The 18,031-nt window shown below is 35.0% G+C and overlaps 1 protein-coding gene across 1 annotated transcript in view; it reads left to right on the forward strand.

The window, feature by feature from the left end:
• ADGRV1 (adhesion G protein-coupled receptor V1) overlaps positions 1-18,031 on the forward strand; it is a gene marked incomplete at its 5' end in the record, with an annotated part of 466,202 nt that overhangs the window by 63,684 nt on the left and 384,487 nt on the right. The window contains 7 exons of the mRNA XM_090278998.1: positions 393-1,002; positions 4,202-4,417; positions 5,969-6,184; positions 6,478-6,722; positions 8,200-8,381; positions 9,165-9,976; positions 12,186-12,395. Coding sequence (XP_090135124.1) covers positions 393-1,002; positions 4,202-4,417; positions 5,969-6,184; positions 6,478-6,722; positions 8,200-8,381; positions 9,165-9,976; positions 12,186-12,395 — 2,491 coding nt within the window. The remainder of the gene's footprint in view (positions 1-392; positions 1,003-4,201; positions 4,418-5,968; positions 6,185-6,477; positions 6,723-8,199; positions 8,382-9,164; positions 9,977-12,185; positions 12,396-18,031) is intronic.

The raw sequence follows: 18,031 nt of genomic DNA on the forward strand, positions 1-18,031 counted from the left end.
CAATGAAGTATATACCATCTTTGCAGTAAATATAAAAATGTTAATGAATATGCTTAAATTATATTTTAAATTACATCTGCTTTATTACTTATATATATATATATATATACATATATATTTAACTGCAGAAAAATACAGCTATAGTTCAGTTACAAGCTAAAATATTTAATCAGTATATTGTTTCATACAACAATCACTTTTTAAGTGGGACTCTCTGAGAGCCTTCAACAATGGGTAGTACATGGTCTCTGCCTTTAAGAATCGTATTTTTGAGAACAGCTTCTATAAAATAGAAATTTAATATTCTGCTATTATTCTGTGTTTATAAACCACTAAGTCAGTGGTTTTAATACCTCTTTTAATAATACATGTTAATGTGCAATATTTTATAGATTATGAGAAGTTATGGAGCTCTGTCTCGAGTGATTTTGCTTTGGAGCATAGACTCTGATCCTGATGGTGATCTTGCCTTCACCTCCGGCAACGTCACATTTGAAATTGGGCAAAAAAGTGCCAACATCACAGTGGAAATATTGCCGGATGAAGATCCAGAACTGGATAAGGCATTCTCTGTGTCAATTCTCAGTGTCTCCAGTGGTTCTTTGGGAGTTCATACTAATGCCACATTGATAGTTTTGGCTAGTGATGATCCTTATGGGGTCTTCATCTTTTCTGAGAAAAATAGACCTATTGAAGTTGAGGAAGCAACTCAGAACATTACGTTGTCAGTAATAAGGTTAAAGGGCCTTATGGGAAAAGTCATGGTCACATATGCAACAATGGATGATATGGAAAAGCCACCTTATTTTTCACCTAACTTAGCCAGAGCAACTCAAGGAAGGGACTACATACCAACTTCTGGATTTGCTCTTTTCAGAGCCAATCAGAGTGAGGCCACAATAACTATTTCAATTTTGGATGATGATGAACCAGAAAGGTCAGAGTCTGTGTTTATTGAACTACTCAACTCTACTTTAATAGAGAAAGTACAGAATCGCCCAAGTAAGTAACTATTAGTATATTGTTATTATAAGTAATAATTCTGTTCAATAAAGTAATAAATTGGTATAGTAGAAAATTCTATAAAAATAGTGAGCTCTAAATTTGAAAGCAACATCTTACAAAAGTTTATCTATAAGGTAAATGGAAGTGGGGCACTTAAAAATATGAAATCATGCAGGGATTAACTGAAGGCTATTTATACATGACCCATGGACACTGACAACAATATGGGGATTGACTGAGGGAGAGAAGAGGGTAAGCTGAGCGGAGGTGGGAAAGTGGAGAAAAAGCAGAAACAACTATAATAGCATAAATAATAAAAAACAATCTGTTACATTCCAAGACGAAATTTTTTAAAGTGTCTATGTAATCCAGTGTAACTGACTTCTAGTGCTATCGTACTATATACTGTAGCTTCCAAAACATTTGTAAAATCAGCCTGGGGATTCCAAGGACAGTCCTGGCAGCAAGAGCCTGAGCCTCTCACCATGAGCCACTCTGGAAGATACCTTAAGTAACAGAGATTCTTTGTATTGGTGGGGAGCTTGTGGATCTCGCAACTGCATGAGGGCAGGGCAACAGGGCTGTGGAGCAGGAAGAAATCCTATAAATTTGTGAGTCATTCTGAGAGTTGCAAATAAGACACTGGTTGGGGATTAGAATGAGGAATGAGGAGTGACCCACGTTGGATAAAGAATTGGGTACAGCAGCTTCTGTTAGAAAGTATAAGCCACTGTCCCTGGGGTTGTGGCTCATTGGCTTTGCAGAGAGAATGGGGTGCGGTGGGTAGAGGACTGGGCTTGAGCTGGAGGAGCTGAAAGCAGTTACTGTGTTATAGCTTATTCGTTAGTCACTCCTTTCTAAGTGGACATAAAAGTTTACAAAGGTGACAAGAGTAGAGTTCCTGGAATAAAGGAAAGTAAGTGAAGGAAGATTGGTGGTATTAATTTAAGATCAATTTAATATCAGTTTTAGGACAGTATTTATATGAAAATAATTAAAACCTTTGTAAGGAAACTGGAATTCCATAGTCCAAAGAGTAAGATACCCAGGACCTGCGTGTTGACCATGGTCTGCCCATGGATTAAAAGTAAATTTCTTTACCTTACTGTAACATCTGGATAGAGATACTGTATAGTAAGCAACATTCTTGCCCACAATGTCAGTAATTGTAGGTCAGTGTTATAGAAGAAAATTTACTTTATAGGATAACTGCTAACATTAAATTTTCAAAGAACAGTTAAGGTTAAAATTCTCATATAATACTTCATCCTTTTTTTTTCCTCAGCAAGATTTAGAATCAGTTAAAATAGCAAATAAATTGAAATAAAATCCAATAATTAATCTTATTAAGTAAAAATTATATAATGTAGCATGCTTTTCAAGGAACACACAGGTTTTTGAGTGAGATGCAAATAAAACCAGGAGAGATTATCACATATACCAGTGACTAAGAGCTGTGGGTGCTGGTGTTGGATAGCTTATGTTCCAATGTATACTAATAAACTTGGACATAATTCTTTTTAGCCCCAGTTTCCTTATGTATTATACAGAAATATTGTAGGACTTAAATATAACATGAAAATATAGTGTCTGACACACGGTAAGCATTCAATACATGTGAACAATTATTAATAGCGTGGTATATGTAGAATATCAATGTGCTATGGGATGGGAGAAACAAATGACCTGTGTTTTATGCTTGAGTTCAGAGTAAGCATAAACTATAATGCTAAATAATTAAAGAAGAATTAAGTGCAAGTCTGTGTGATATTGATTCAAATCTTAATAGGCAAAATCAGTGGAACCCGGTAGGATCTCTGTTACTCTGAGTGTAATTAACTTTCAGAAGAGGTTTGATGAGGAACTGTTATATAAGTGATTAGACAAACCCTACAGGATGGCTTTGACTGTGTCCACCAGGTACTAGTATTATAACTTAGGTGACTTTCTCGACATCTTTCTGGCCCTGGTTCCTCAGCTGTAAACTGTGGACAATATTACCACATAGAGATGGCATCGGGATTAAATGACTTGATATAATAAAAGTGCTTAGAATAATGCCAGGCGAATAGTGTACACTCAAAAAATGTTATCTGCTGCTACATCTCTCTGTCACTGCTTTTCTTTTCTAATTTAGTTGGATTTAATTATATTATATTGATTTATAATGTAACTTTATGACATAATTTAGCATGATCTGGGCTTATATCGTTGAAATTAAATGGTGTTATTACTTATTTTTAGGTTAAATTATCTGAAAAGGGTAATTTTTATTCATTATCATATATTTCCAAATAACACTATTGTTAGAGATATTCTAAATATCAACTCCAGGAGGAATACAAAAAAAGGGAAAAAATAAAGATGAACTCAAAATTCTTTACTTCTAATAAAGGTTTTTTGATGGTTATTTGTGTTAAAAGTTCATTTTTCGTATTGTTTTGCCAAGGATTCTGGTTGGAATTAAACCTAAAGAATAAATGAGGGAGAGTTTTTGGACGGTCCTAAATGTCTTCAAAATAAGCTTTGCTCTCTTGAAAATCAGTGGAAAGTGAGAAGACAACCTTAAAAGTATTTCACAGTCTTTTATAGCAGCATTGAGGTGGCCAGGCTCTTTTTCCAGATAAGGCAGCTGAGTGACTGAACTGAAGGGGCAGAGAGGAACAGGTTTGTGAGGGAGGACAGGAAGCAGGGGCAGTAATTTAATTAGAGTATAGTGATTTGCTGCAGCTTGTCTTTGAGGGAGAGGGGCTAAATTACTTTCGTACTCAATTTTGTAACTGAAATGCTGTTTTAAAAAAATATTATGGCTTGCTGGTAGTTAATTAGAAGATCATAATTCTGTAGGTTTCATCATTATCGCTTGTAATATTATGCAAAGTGATGATTTATCATACTCGAATCATTTCTTGCCTTTTGACAAATTTCTAGTACTTATTGAAATATCTTTGTGTGTTAATTACTTCTTTGCTAAGGATTCTACAATAGAATTCTCAATAGAATATAAAACTATAAAGATAGAGACTTTCTCTTTATATTTTTTTTAGTGCTGGTACACAGTAATCAATAATTTTTTGATATAAATAATAGAAAACACTAAATAATGATCCCACTTGGCTGATGGAATCTTGCTGGGGATTAATGACTTTTGTTCAGGTCTTAGAATTTTGATACATTTGAATTTCTTCTCTTTCAGTTCCAAACTCTCCACGCCTTGGGCCTAGGGTGGAAACTATTGCTCATGTAATTATACTTGCCAATGATGATGCCTTCGGAATTCTTCAGCTCTCAGCTTCAATTGTTCGAGTGGCAGAAGATCATGTTGGACCCATTATCAATGTTACTAGGACAGGAGGAGCATTTGCAGATGTTTCTGTGAAATTTAAAGCTGTGCCAATAACTGCATTACCTGGTGAGAAAAGACACCTCAGGGGCAGTGAAGTGTTTTAAAAGGGAAATTTTATCCTTGATTAACAAAGCTACTCACAGATGTAGTTACAGAAATCACTACAACCAGCCCTGGTACTAACCCAAAGGGCCAACCCCTGAACCTCTCTGGGTCCCATTTGAACCCTAGGGTGGCCCCTCAATCTTCTGTGTGAGTTGCTGGACATGCTTAGGCTCATGAGAGTCCAATGAGATCATGGCTCAGGAATTTGTGTGCAGTCTGTTGCCCCTGAAAAGAAAAAGGAAAAAAAAAAAAATCAGCCAGAAAACAACAATACTCTTGTACCTTTTAAAAGCAAAAATCCAGAGCTTTTATGACACTGTTAAGTTTGGAGAATTTGGGAAAACTGTTCGCAAATTGTATATTAATTGAAAAGCTATGATGAATGCACAAACCAATGCAAAGTAAACTAAGGAAAGCGTGGTTAGGCTTTCTCTGCGTGTACCTTTTAGTTTTTTGAAAGGGACTCCTGTAAATGATGCCGAGGAATGCAGGATGTAATGTGCAGCTGTGTGATTGCAGTACTTGACAACAGTTTTATGTCTTGACCCATTTATATCGCTTGTTTGTTTATTTATGAAGAACATAGAAGAGACAACGGTTAGTATTAACTATTTTATATATAAGCAAGATGTTTTCATTGCCAAATGCAAACACCAGAACTGGCTGCCTTCTTTCGTGGCGCAGTTATAGCACCTAGAGGGAGATTTGCGCAAGAGCAGTCAATTAGGATCTTTCTGGTATGCACTGAAAGGAACATGAGTGTGAGTGGATGGGATAACAGGCTTATCTTTTGAAATAAATTATCTGTATTTGAGACTTGCTTGAAAAGATAATTAACCAGGCTCATTTAGTCCTTAAGTGGTGTGTGTGTGTGTACCCCCCCCCCACCCCCCCGCACACTTTGGGTAGCAGCCTAGAGGAATGCCTGACTGTCTTTAGTGAGGCTTACATTTTCATGGACAGTGGGGATTTATCCTCAGGCTCCATAGGAAGCCTCTCTCCTTTCCCCAACTATTGTTGGACCAGAAACAAAGTCACCCTGAGCAGTAGGTAGTAGCAGATTTTAATCCAACTTTGTAGAATGGCCCATAGTGTCCAGCTTTCACATTGATGATGCCGGCATGCCAATATCTGTGCAACAGTGTAATTTATCTCCCCAGTGAGATTAGAATTCTAGTTTTGTTCTTTGCTTTTAAAAGTATTGTACACATTTTTATAGATAAGGAGCTATATTATTGTCTATACCTATATTTATCACACACACACACACACACAAATATATATATGTAGCAAATAGAACAAATTATGTATACATCTTTCTCACAATGAGCGAATGAACTCAATCATGCTTAGGAAGTCTTTTTCATTGTGTTGTGATATCAAACCCATTTTTTTTAAAGCAAGGGAGGAAAAGTCTTCTTGTTTAGAATAATGCAGTAACTGTTCCCTAGTATGTGCCATGCTTATTATATTTTGGAATAAATCTTAGCATTTTGCTTTTTGTCTCTGTAGGTGAAGATTATAGTATAGCTTCATCGGATGTGGTCTTGCTAGAAGGGGAAACCAGTAAAGCTGTGCCAATATATATCATTAACGACATTTATCCTGAGCTGGAAGAATCTTTTCTTGTGCAACTGCTGAATGAAACCACAGGAGGAGCCAAACTAGGGGCATTAACAGAGGCGATCATTATTATTGAGGCCTCTGATGACCCCTATGGATTATTTGGTAAGATTAGTTTGTATCTCTTTTTTTTACTTGTCTGCATAGATCACACATTTCTTTATTTTTAGAGATGCAGAATTGATTCGATCATGTTTTCTTTTTAACCTGTTATTCCTGATATATACAGCATCTATGTATACTCATTAGCAGTGGTTAGTGGTTATTTTAAAAAAAATCAGTCTCCTAGCATAAATATGGAAGTCACAATCTTTTAGGCTTATAAGTCATTTCTGGCTGCTAAGTGTGTTGACTCAGTTTCATTTTGTACTTGAAATGAACTCTGCTCTGCCTTTCAGGTTTTCAGATTACTAAACTTATTGTAGAGGAACCTGAGTTTAACTCAGTGAAGGTAAACCTGCCAATAATTCGAAATTCTGGGACACTCGGCAATGTTACTGTTCAGTGGGTTGCCACCATTAATGGACAGCTTGCTACTGGCGACCTGCGAGTTGTCTCAGGTAATGTGACCTTTGCCCCTGGGGAAACCATTCAAACCTTGTTGTTAGAGGTCCTGGCTGACGACGTTCCGGAGATTGAAGAGGTGAGAGGAACGGCTAGTATAGAATGACACTGTAAATCATGGCTTGTCTTATAGCGACTAGATGGCTGTTATTGTGACATTTATAGAGGATGTCAAATAAATTATTTATGTGAGAATGTTCAAAATATGGTATTGTGAAAGTGATTCTTCCTTACAGATAACACAAGACTATTCTAGAAATACATCTTGTGTGCATACCAGTTTACCAGTGTAAGAATTTTTTTCATACAGTTGTATTTTTCAACATTTTGGTTAAGTGATTAAATACATATACTTCTAGCATAAGTTTTGCTACGTTGTTTCATAAAGAATTTTAATTTGTATATAGGATTCTATTTATTTTCAGAGAGAGGGAAAGGGAGGAAGAAAGAGAGGGAGAGAAACATTGATGTGTGGGAGAAACATCCATGTGTGAGAGAAACATCCATCGGTTGCCTCTTGCACGCCCCCCAACTGGGGACCAGGCCCACAACGCAGGCTTGTGCCCTGACTGGGAATTTAACCTGCGAACTTTTGTTTTGCAGGCCTGCACTCAATCCACTGAGCCACACCAGCCAGGGCAGACTCTTAATTTGTTTATATCCATATTCCCTTTCGGCTTGAAAGTGGGCCAATCTTAAATTAGATTTTTATTTTTTTCACTCATTCGTTTGTTCATTCATTCTTCAACAATTTTGAGGATTTACTCTGTGACAAATACCATGCTAGATATAGCTGTCAGATATTTATTTTTCATGATGAAGAAAGAAGGTAACACATAAAATTAGAGTCGCAGTGGGAAAGTTGAATCATCAGTAATAGATTGGCTGAAGATCATTTTATTGCGTAAATTTCAAGTATTATTAAAGCCTAGATCTCATAAAATTATATTTAATAGCATTTATTCTTTAATAGTATCAAGTTTTCTTAGATGGGAAGTTCATAAATTTTCATTTGAATGCTAATTGTGTCATTTTTCACTTCTAAAATATTAGATATTAGTTAATATCCATAAAACAATTCTCTTTTCTTTTCTCTAAATTTAAGTGGTATTATGATACGATGTTTTTTGTTTAGAATTTTGTCAGAGAATTTCCACTTAAGAGAATGTGGGAAATAAAGCATAATAGATTAACTTCATAAAACAGTATGCAATGATTTCCCTAAATAAGAAAAGGTATAAGACATTAAAGTTTATTATTGAAGTAGTAAATATAAACAAGGATCTCAAAATTGATTCACTAGATTATATATTTGAATATTAAGGACCTTAAATAGCCTATTTTTAAATGTATAATTATACTCTATTATTAAAAGTTCATGATGGATTATTTTGTTATATGTTGGGTTTGTAAATGTAATAGGGGAATTTTTACGAGTCCATTTATATTACATTCCATTTTGTTCTTGTAAGGATGTTTAATTGTTTTCCCTGCATAATTCTCGATCTAATTTCAGAACTGGGATTCTGTTAAGGAAGTTTTCACTGTATTTTTAGGTTATCCAAGTGCAACTAACTGATGCCTCTGGTGGAGGTACTATTGGGTTAGATCGAGTGGCAAGTATTATTATTCCTGCCAATGATAATCCTTATGGTACCGTAGCCTTTACTCAGTCGGTTTATCGCATTCAAGAGCCTCTGGAGAGAAGTTCCTGTGCTAACATAACTGTCAGGAGAAGGTATAAGAGTTGGTTACTTTCTGTGGGGGTAATGGGAATTAAGGGGTGGTGAGAAAGGATCCCTTGCACAATTAAATAATTTAGGTTTGATGATTTTTATATAATGTAAATTATTATAATTTGTTGAATGATTTATGCCTATTAATACAAAGAGCTCATTGTATTTATCATACCTATTATTAGTGAAATGGATTATACATCATTGGGCTTCTTAATTTCAGAAATTTGTTGCTTTAATCTATAACCTGTTGGAGTTAGAATTTAAATAGAATTAGCTTGTAAATTAAAGAACATTCGTATGCTAAGATGGTAATTTTCAGGTTCTGTTTTTTCTACATTTCTTTTGTAAGGCAGCATAGAGTTCACTGAATTCCTTTAGAAACAGAAAATATGGGCTTTGGGGACCTTATGGCAGATATTATATTTCCTCAAAATGTACTCATGCTGTTATCATTGTTACTTTGTTTCAGTGAAACCTAGTAATGAAAATTAGTTTTCTATTTCTATTTGATAATTTTAAAATGGTTATGATTTGCATACCTTGCGAGGTATTTTCATATCTTGGTAAAAAGAAAAGTATTGTATTATCAAAAACTAGCAAGGTTTTCTTACATGCAAAAATAAAACATTGAAAGACAAAGGTAATAAACACGATTGTGTTTGTACAAGTATGTTTCATACTTAAAACATGAAAACTGCAATTAGTATTTGTCTTCTCTATAAATAATCCACAGATTGCTTTGAGTGCTTAACTTGTCTTTTAATTGTCCCTCCACATTTTAGCGGAGGGCTCTTTGGTCAGCTCTTGTTGGTCTACAGTACTTCCGACATTGATGTAGTGGCTCTTGCAGTTGAGGAAGGTCAAGATTTACTGTCCTACTATGAATCGCCAATTCAGGGGGTGCCTGGCCCGCTTTGGAGAACTCGGGTGAATGTCTCTGCAGTGGGAGATCCCCACTATACTTGTGCCACTTTGTGCCTCAAAGAACATGCATGCTCAGCATTTTCATTTTTCAGTGCCTCTGAGGGCCCTCACTGTTTCTGGATAACATCGTGGATCAGTCCAGCTGTTAACCACTCAGACTTCTGGACCTACAGGAAAAACATGACCAGGGTAGCGTCTCTTTTTAGTGGTCAGGCTGTGGCTGGTAGTGACTATGAGCCTGTCACGAGGCAATGGGCCATAATGCGGGAAGGTGATGAATTTGCAAATCTCTCAGTTTGCATTCTTGTGGATGATCTCCCAGAGATGGATGAGAGTTTCCTAATTTCTCTCCTTGAAGTTCACCTCATGAACATCACAGCCAGTCCTGAAAACCAGCCAACCATAGGACAGCCAAATACTTCTACAGTTGTCATAGCATTAAATGGTGATGCCTTTGGAGTGTTTGTGATGTACAGTATTAGTCCCAACACCTCAGAAGATGGCTTGTATGTTGAAGTTCAGGAGCAGCCCCAAAGCACAGTGGAGCTGATGATCCACAGGACAGTGGGCAGCTTAGGTCAGGTGACAGTCGAATGGCGTGTCGTTGGTGGAACCGCTACTGAAGGTTTAGATTTTTTAGGTGCTGGAGACGTTCTGACTTTTGCTGAAGGTGAGTGATGTTTCTAAAACAATTTTTGTTCATCTTGGTAAAGTCGTTCTGTTCAATTTTTATGATAATGTTTATAAGAGTGCTTATTTACTGCATGCATTCTTGCTGATATATAAAAGTGCAGTATGATTTTGAAAAAAATAGAAGTTAGTTAATGGTTGACATGACATGCAGGTTGATATGGCCCCACATATGGATCCTTCTAGCTTATTAAAGAAGGGTTTCAGAGGATGTGTGGATTTTATACCTTTATAAGTGATAGGAGTGCCTTTAAGTAAACAGAAAGATAAGTTTAAGGAAAGCTCTTATCTTGTAAAGGAAATTACAAGAATGAGACATGCATCTATCAAACATGGGGCTAAGAAGAATACCAATAGGTAGCTGAAAATGAGTATTAACTGAGAAGCTTTTTAATATGTATTAGGCAAATTTGGATAAATCTTCAATGAAAGTAATTATAAGTATAAACAGTATGAAGTTTGGTGACTTTAGTTATAATTAGGCTGAGTGACAGGTCAATTTGATATTGTTCTTAAACTTAGATAGCTATTGTAAATTTTCATGAACAATATAATTATAGGTAACTTAGCCAATAAATTAGACTTAGGGCCAGATCCACTGATTCTTCTTCAAGGCTGGTTGAATCATCTAATATTTAAAAATTTGTAAAGTTCATATGTTTAAAATAGTTTTCTTCCATGGGGAAAAGTTTTTACTGAGATCATTGTTTAAAACATGATTTGGGCAATTATCGATTCCATACAGCTTTTTACCATAGTATCTTTCTGATTGAAAAAGTGGTGTATACTCATAAAAACCTCACTATATACAGAAGAATCAAGGAAATCAACATTCACAATAACATATCTTAGAGCAGTTCATTACACCTTTTGTTGTTTAACTTTTTGCATAAACTTTTTCTGCAAACAGTAGTTAGGGGTCATGATGCATATATCATATACTTTTGGAAACACCTAATCAGCATATGTTTTAGAGTAAAATTTTAAAATAGTATAAAGCATTTCTATAATGGTTATTTTTAGTAAATCAGTGACTTTGGTAATAATGAAATATAACATACCTGATGGAGTGAGGGACACTGGTTGGTAATTGGTAACTTTCCTCTTTAAAAAAAAAAAAGAAAAGAAAATTTAATGAAGAGGGAGTGTGAAAATTTAAAGTTAGATTTTCCAGAGACTTTAGTTACCACCAAGTTAGCACATAAAGTAGTAGCATTATACAAATTAGTATTACTTTGAATTGTAAGTTTAGCATCACATAAATGGACTATATAGCTAACCTAGATTCTTAAATAATGTAAGTCTTTTGAGGCAGTTTAGACTCTGAATTGAGGAGATACACTAGGGTCACGAGAGAGGGAACATGCATTCATATCCCCTTTCTCCATTTCCCTGCCTTTTCTCTTCTCACCCTTTCATCCTCTTTACAGAAGTAGCAAAGAATTAAACAGGAGACATCACTGCTGAAGAGCAAAGCATTGTTGTGTTTAGGGGTGTTCGGTGGTAGGTGTCCTATGTACTCCTGGGGTCCTGGACCAAATTGCAAAGTAGATTGATTGGCCCTTGTCACTCTCACTCATCCTGTGAATTTCTCTTGTGCCTCCTTGTTTCATTGTCCTACATCCTATTAACTGATATTTGAGGCTGTCATCTCATCTACTAACCCAAAGACTCATCTCATCTGGCTGGTTTGCTCAGAATTTGCTGTTTCCCACTTTGACCACCATTCCCTGTTACCTTACAGTAAGGTATTGGCTTGAGTACCTGATGGAAATTATTCACAGTAACCCCAGAGTGAGAATGAGGTTCCATTCTCCTAGAGGGAGCTGTTTCTAAACAGAAGATGCTGTAGAAGCTTTTTCCCTAGTTAGACCAGTGTCCTAGGCTAAAGACCAAGAATAAAACCATGGTTCTTTGAAATTCTGCCCTTTAAGTTTCCATGATTCAGAATGTCCTTCTCCACAATATGTCCATACCAACAAAACTTTACAGTGTTTTCTATGTCAGAGGATATAAATTAACACACAACATTTGCTTATAGTGGCACTAATATTGCTCATGATGTTGAACTATTATTCACTTACGTATTTTTACTTTTTAATCTCAAAGTAATTTTGAGTCTTTGTGAATTCTTTGTGATGTTGGTTATTTTTTATTTTGCTTTCTATTCCATTAATTTTTTTTCCTAGGTGAAACCAAAAAGATAGCCATTTTAATCATTTTGGATGATTCAGAGCCAGAAGATGATGAGAGCATAATAATTAGCTTGGTGTACACTGAAGGTGGAAGTAGAATTTTGCCCAGCTCTGACACTGTTCGAGTGAACATTTTGGCCAATGACAATGTGGCGGGAATTGTTAGCTTCCAGACAACTTCCAGGTCTGTCATAGGTCGTGAAGGTGGGTTCCTTTTTTTGTTGAGCACATTCGTTCTCTTTTCCATGAATGCCATTTTTTGTTTAGTCTTTTAAAGTTTCTGATCTTTTTATCCTTTCATTATTTGATAGGGCTTTGTATGCTAATATGCATGGAACTTATTCGGGGGAGGGCTATACTGTTATACCAAATTTATGAGCCTTGTGGATTGGTATTGTGTTCTAGCTTACCACTCCACACGGGTATGATTTTAAGGAAGTTAGTCCAGACCTGGATGCTCAGCTTTCTCATCTGTTAAATGATGGCAAATATCAGTTACTTCATAGGCTTCTTTGTGAGACTTAAGTGAACTAATTAATGTAAACTCTTTAACATAGTTCTTGGCAAGTGTATCTGTGTTCAGTGGTAGCTGCACATATTAAACAGTGAAACATTGGCTCTCTGCTCAACAGTGATAGGGGTTTGTGTACAGTGCCAAACTGGAAAAAATTATAAAAATGTCAATTCTTTTCCTTAAACAATTTTTTAAAAATTCTCAATATTTTAAATTATAAGTGAGGTGTTGCATTTACAGGGTGGGGCAAAAGTAGGTTTACAGTTGTGAGTACTCAAAACAGAGTTTATTCTTGTATTATTATTATTGTATTATTTTTCATATTATCAACTGTAAACCTACTTTTGCCCCACCCTGTATAGGCTATTATTTTGTTTAAGGATTATAGTGTTTTTGTCTTTGAATACGCATGTTTGTGATAAAACCGGTATAGCCTGTGTTTCACTATAGTTCAGATTTAGAAATAAAAAGTTGTAACTAAAAAAAATAAGAAATGGAAATGGTATTGATCATGCATTTGGACTTCTACTTTACAGATGAGAAAACTGAGACACAGTGATAAAGTGACTTGGCAAGGTCATACAACTAGTTAGTTGCTGTGCTGGAAACGAAATGCATTTTATGTCACTGTACACCTAACTTACCATTGCAAATGTCTTAGCCATTTCCCAACACTCTTCTTCTTTTATTAGTGGTCTAGAATCTCCTGTTGTCAGAGCAGTAGTGATTGAAAGTGACCAACAAGTGGCCATAAGCTCAGTCTAAAGACAGATTATCAAAAAATTGTTTGTAGCATAATCTAAGCAGAAAGTCACTGGAGGAGAAGTTAATCTTAATAATGACAATAGTAATAATAATATTTATTGAGTGTCTTCTTTGTGCCAGACATTTTACATCCATTATTTCACTTAATCTTAACAACAGTCCTATGAAATAGATCTAATAGTACATCTTAGATTTTCACATAAAGAAACTGAATTTTAGAAAGACCAAATAGTATGGTTCTTCATGGTGGAGCTTAAACCCCATGCTATCTCAGTCCAGAGTCCATGCTATAGGGCAGTTTATGAAAAGAAGATTTGTTTTGCTTGGACTTAAATCTGCTGCAGACTTGACAATATAGGAACTTTGGGTAAATATTTCAAGTGATTTGAGTTGGAAGAATAACAAATTTGGGTAAACATGTCTATGTGAGAGAAGGAAACTGAGGAGAGAACCTGCCTCTATCTAGGTTACAAATGGAAATTTGTAATGGATATTTAGAGGTAATAGTTGAACTCATAAAAATTAATAAAATCTTTGTGGATAGTGAAAGAAAAAGCACATTGTCAAGGATAAAGACTTGAAATATCAGGCTAAGGTGCTAGGAGAGGAAAAAAGATCTGAGAGGAGAGAGAGAAGGTTCTGCCAAAGAGATTGGAAGAGACCAAGAGTGTGTTCTCATTAGTTATCAGAAGAAGTAATCAGTACGTCTCATACTAACAGGTGCAGCAAGTGAGATTAGATTCCCAAATGTGTTAGAGTAAATGGTAGTAGCTGTGGAGTTTTAAAGGATAATGTGGGGTGGGAAGCTGATATGTGAGGATGATAAAAGGATGTGGAGGCCTCAGGCAGTGCTTCTCCAGTGTGGGGCTCAAACCAGCGCCTGTCCACAGATGAGTTAAGAAATTGAAATAACCTTTTCTAGAAACTTACGTAAAACTTCATTTTGTTGTGATGTCCAAAAGCAATATCTATATCGTGTTCTTTTTCCAATGTAACTAATCTAGTCATTCAATTTATTGTATTTTACAAAAATGTTAGTCTTTAATAGATAGATCAGGACAAAAAAAAAAGAAAAGAAACAAACAAAAACCCCTTGTTCTTCACTGCGTTATGTTTGAGAAGCTCTGCCCTCAGAAGTAGTCTGCTTATTGGCCATGAGAGCCAGCAAAGGATAAAAATGGGAGAAAATGGATTAAAGAAGAGTATTTTGGATTTGTCTGTGTTTTGTTGAAGAAATATAGGAGAGAAAATAATGTGGAAGACGACAATAAAAGTGTTGGTGGCATGGAGGGCATAAATAAGATCAATGACCAGGAAGGGTTAGATTTAAGAGAAAACTTAGAGCTAGACTAGGTATACGAATTCCAATAATATTATAGAGTTTTTTGTTCAGAATACTGAAGAACTTGGATGCCCTCTATCACTTAAAAGGTATTTTAACTGTAAAGCTGCTGGTGGCATGAAGGTGCATCTTCTGAGTCCAGGTGGCAATGGCGGTGGGTGGCTTGGAGGGCTCTCCAGAAGCCTAGGCTCGCCCGCGGGCATCGCATCATCTCGTAGACACCGGCTGCTGCTGTGTTTCACCTGGATAAACCTAATCTGAAAATTGGATTGTGGTTTCTTTAGCTCCCAACAGCAAACTGTCTGCAAAGAGAAAAGGGGGATTGGTAATTAAAACAAATGGTCCAAATGTGTTACTGGTTAAAACTCTGCTATAGCATATCAGTCGATGAGCATGAGCTTGGTACAGAACTTAAAATACTGAATCACTTATTAGCTTACAGGAATGCTCCCTAGGTAGTTTATATTTTCTAAACAGAAATTGAGAGGAGTTTCTATTTTTTTAAAACTTATTTTCTTTTCCTTTATTCCTAAACTTTATCCTAGAACCTAAATTAATTTTCTTTTTCAAAAACATTATATGTACTTAAAGAATTTATTATTTTGAGTATGTATTCTTTATATTGCTGTGAAATTGCAAAGACAAAAGTGTGTCAAGCGTAAGTTTGCCAGATTGAATTAATGAAAACTTCATGGTGATTCTTCAAAGAAAACTGATAAGAAATGGGATATTAAAAAAAAAAAAGCCATGCAGGATTTTAACAATGCTAACATTGCTTTTGGCCTTTCATTGTAGTTTCATTTATATGATTATATTTCAGTCCTATGTTGAACTTCTGGCTTTAGAATGCATTTTCAGTACATGGGGAGGAATTGCTTTAGTATTTAACAATGAATTGAATTCCGCAGAATTTTTTTCTACATTTTTGTCTTAAAGCAATTGAACGAATGTCTGGTGGTAAATATTACTTTCTTTCAAATGTAATGGGAATAATTTAGAAATATGGGATAATAGATTTTTTTTTTTTACTGTGGTTGCAAACTGTATAAATGTTCTCTTTATACAGTTTCACTGAGCTGTTTCACTCAATCACCCAATTTAGCCGCATTATAATCTCATGTCATGTTCAATGGATTTAAGAATTTTCCTTTTCTCAGAGACAGCATGAATCCTTTCTGGCAATTATTTGAACAAGAATGTGATTCTTAATAATATAGAACACCTATATAGTTGCCTCTCAGTATCCATGGGGGTTGTTTGGAGGACTCCTGAGGATTCCAAAATTCATGATGCTCAAGTCTCTTATAAAAAGTGGTGTATTTGCATATAATTTATGCACCTCCTCGTTTATACTTAAATTTATCTACGTTACTTATAATTCCTAATACAATGTAAATAGTTGTTACATTGTATTGGTTAGGCAATAAAAACAAGAAAACGTACATGTGACAACTTTTTTTGGACGATTCTAGGCCAGCAGAATCATGTAACTTTTTTTTCCCCACCTATTTTTGATCTGGGGTTGGTTGAATTTGTGCATACAGAACCCATGGATATGGAGGGCCAACTGTATTAAAACATTCAACTTTTTTTTGACTGTTCGTACTGACAGTTTGTGTTTCATGTTATTCATATTCCTATATTGTTTTAAATAATTTTCTATTATAGAAGGCAGTCACTTTAGATGGTATATGTATTTACAGTGTGTACATATATCTATTAAAATATCAGTATGTTCTCTATTATTTTAGTTTTCTATTATTTTTACATATATAGCTGATACTTGTCTGCTTTTGTAAAAAGAATTCTTGTTTGTTTTGGTAACGAGTGTACAAGACACTCAAGATTGTTAAAAAGTATTTATATTGCTATTCCTTATCTGTATTGGGCTAGGCCTAGACTCTGTATAATATATCTGCTTTAGAGTATCATCAACTTTTGGTGGACTCTGTAGATTTTTATCAGGATGCTTTTCCAGGAATGGAATCAGATTCTTTGTTAGATGAGGGCTCCTCTTAGTCCTTCATCCTGGACAAAACCTACAAGACAATGTAGTACCTGGTAAAATGTTTGTTATCAAAAAAATTTACCTGCCCCTCTTGGACCTGTCTTTCTTCCTTCCCGTTGTGTAGGACTAAGCACTAGTTTTTAAGTTTTTTCTTTTCTAAAAACTGTTCTTTGACTTTTCATCTAGGTAGGAGTTAACTTTCTAGTAGTATTACCGAGGAGACATTTGAAATGGACCTGATAACTTCATTCTGATTATTCATAAAAATTTTACACTGTCCATGCTGTTGACATAGTTTGCAGAGGGCGTACAAGATTCTGTGTTCAAGGAATATTTTGTTTAAATTTTATTTATGTGTGTGTGTGTGTGTATCATCCTTGAAATTGTGTTTCTTGCAATATTTTCTTACCAGTTTCTTATATGGTAATTTGTTAAATTTTCAAAGGTGATATTAAGTGGTATTAGACTTTGAGTATTTTACATGTTTACATAGTTTACAATTTATAGGAGGATTTTACTTTTTTCTCTTCTTTGCATTTTATTTTTAATTTTACATTATAATGGTTTATTTATGTCTAAATCTCTGTATAATCTTGTAACCCTTATTTTAAAAAGTGTTGTGATGATGGAGTCCCATTCAATATGGGTCTTTATTGACCTATATTTTGTTCTCTTGTCACTTGCATTTTATTGTATTTTTAGCACTGGTCAAGCTTCCATAATTTTGTGTTTGAAGTATGACTTAGTTTTATTAGTAGGTTGTGTGATTTTAAAAAATTTTGAAAATTGTGACTCTATAAACCTTTTTTTTTTCTGTCACCGGACAACACTGTAGGTGAAAACAGCTTTATGACTCCAGGACTCTGTCTATTCTTTCAGTAATTAAGCCCTTTTTTTCAATACAAACCCTCTAAGAGAAATTCTGCCTGATGCACAATAGTGACTCCAGGGTTTTATAGTAGTACCTATATTTGTTCATATGAGCTATACAAGTATAGAAATTTTAAATAGTATGTTGACAATTATGAACAGTTGTGCAGAGTCTTTCAGTTATATCCTAACCTTTTGTTAATCTAAATGTTTTAAAATAAAAAGCAAGATATAGTCTACTAATGGAATGGTAACTAATTTTTTTGTATTGAAACACTTAAAAAATTATACATTGAACATTCAAGTGTTTGAGGAAATCTTATTTAGAAGTCTTTCTGATA

The sequence above is a fragment of the Furipterus horrens genome, unplaced genomic scaffold (genome assembly GCF_987537825.1).
Source record: "Furipterus horrens unplaced genomic scaffold, mFurHor1.1.pri manual_scaffold_5, whole genome shotgun sequence".
Taxonomy (NCBI): domain Eukaryota; kingdom Metazoa; phylum Chordata; class Mammalia; order Chiroptera; family Furipteridae; genus Furipterus; species Furipterus horrens.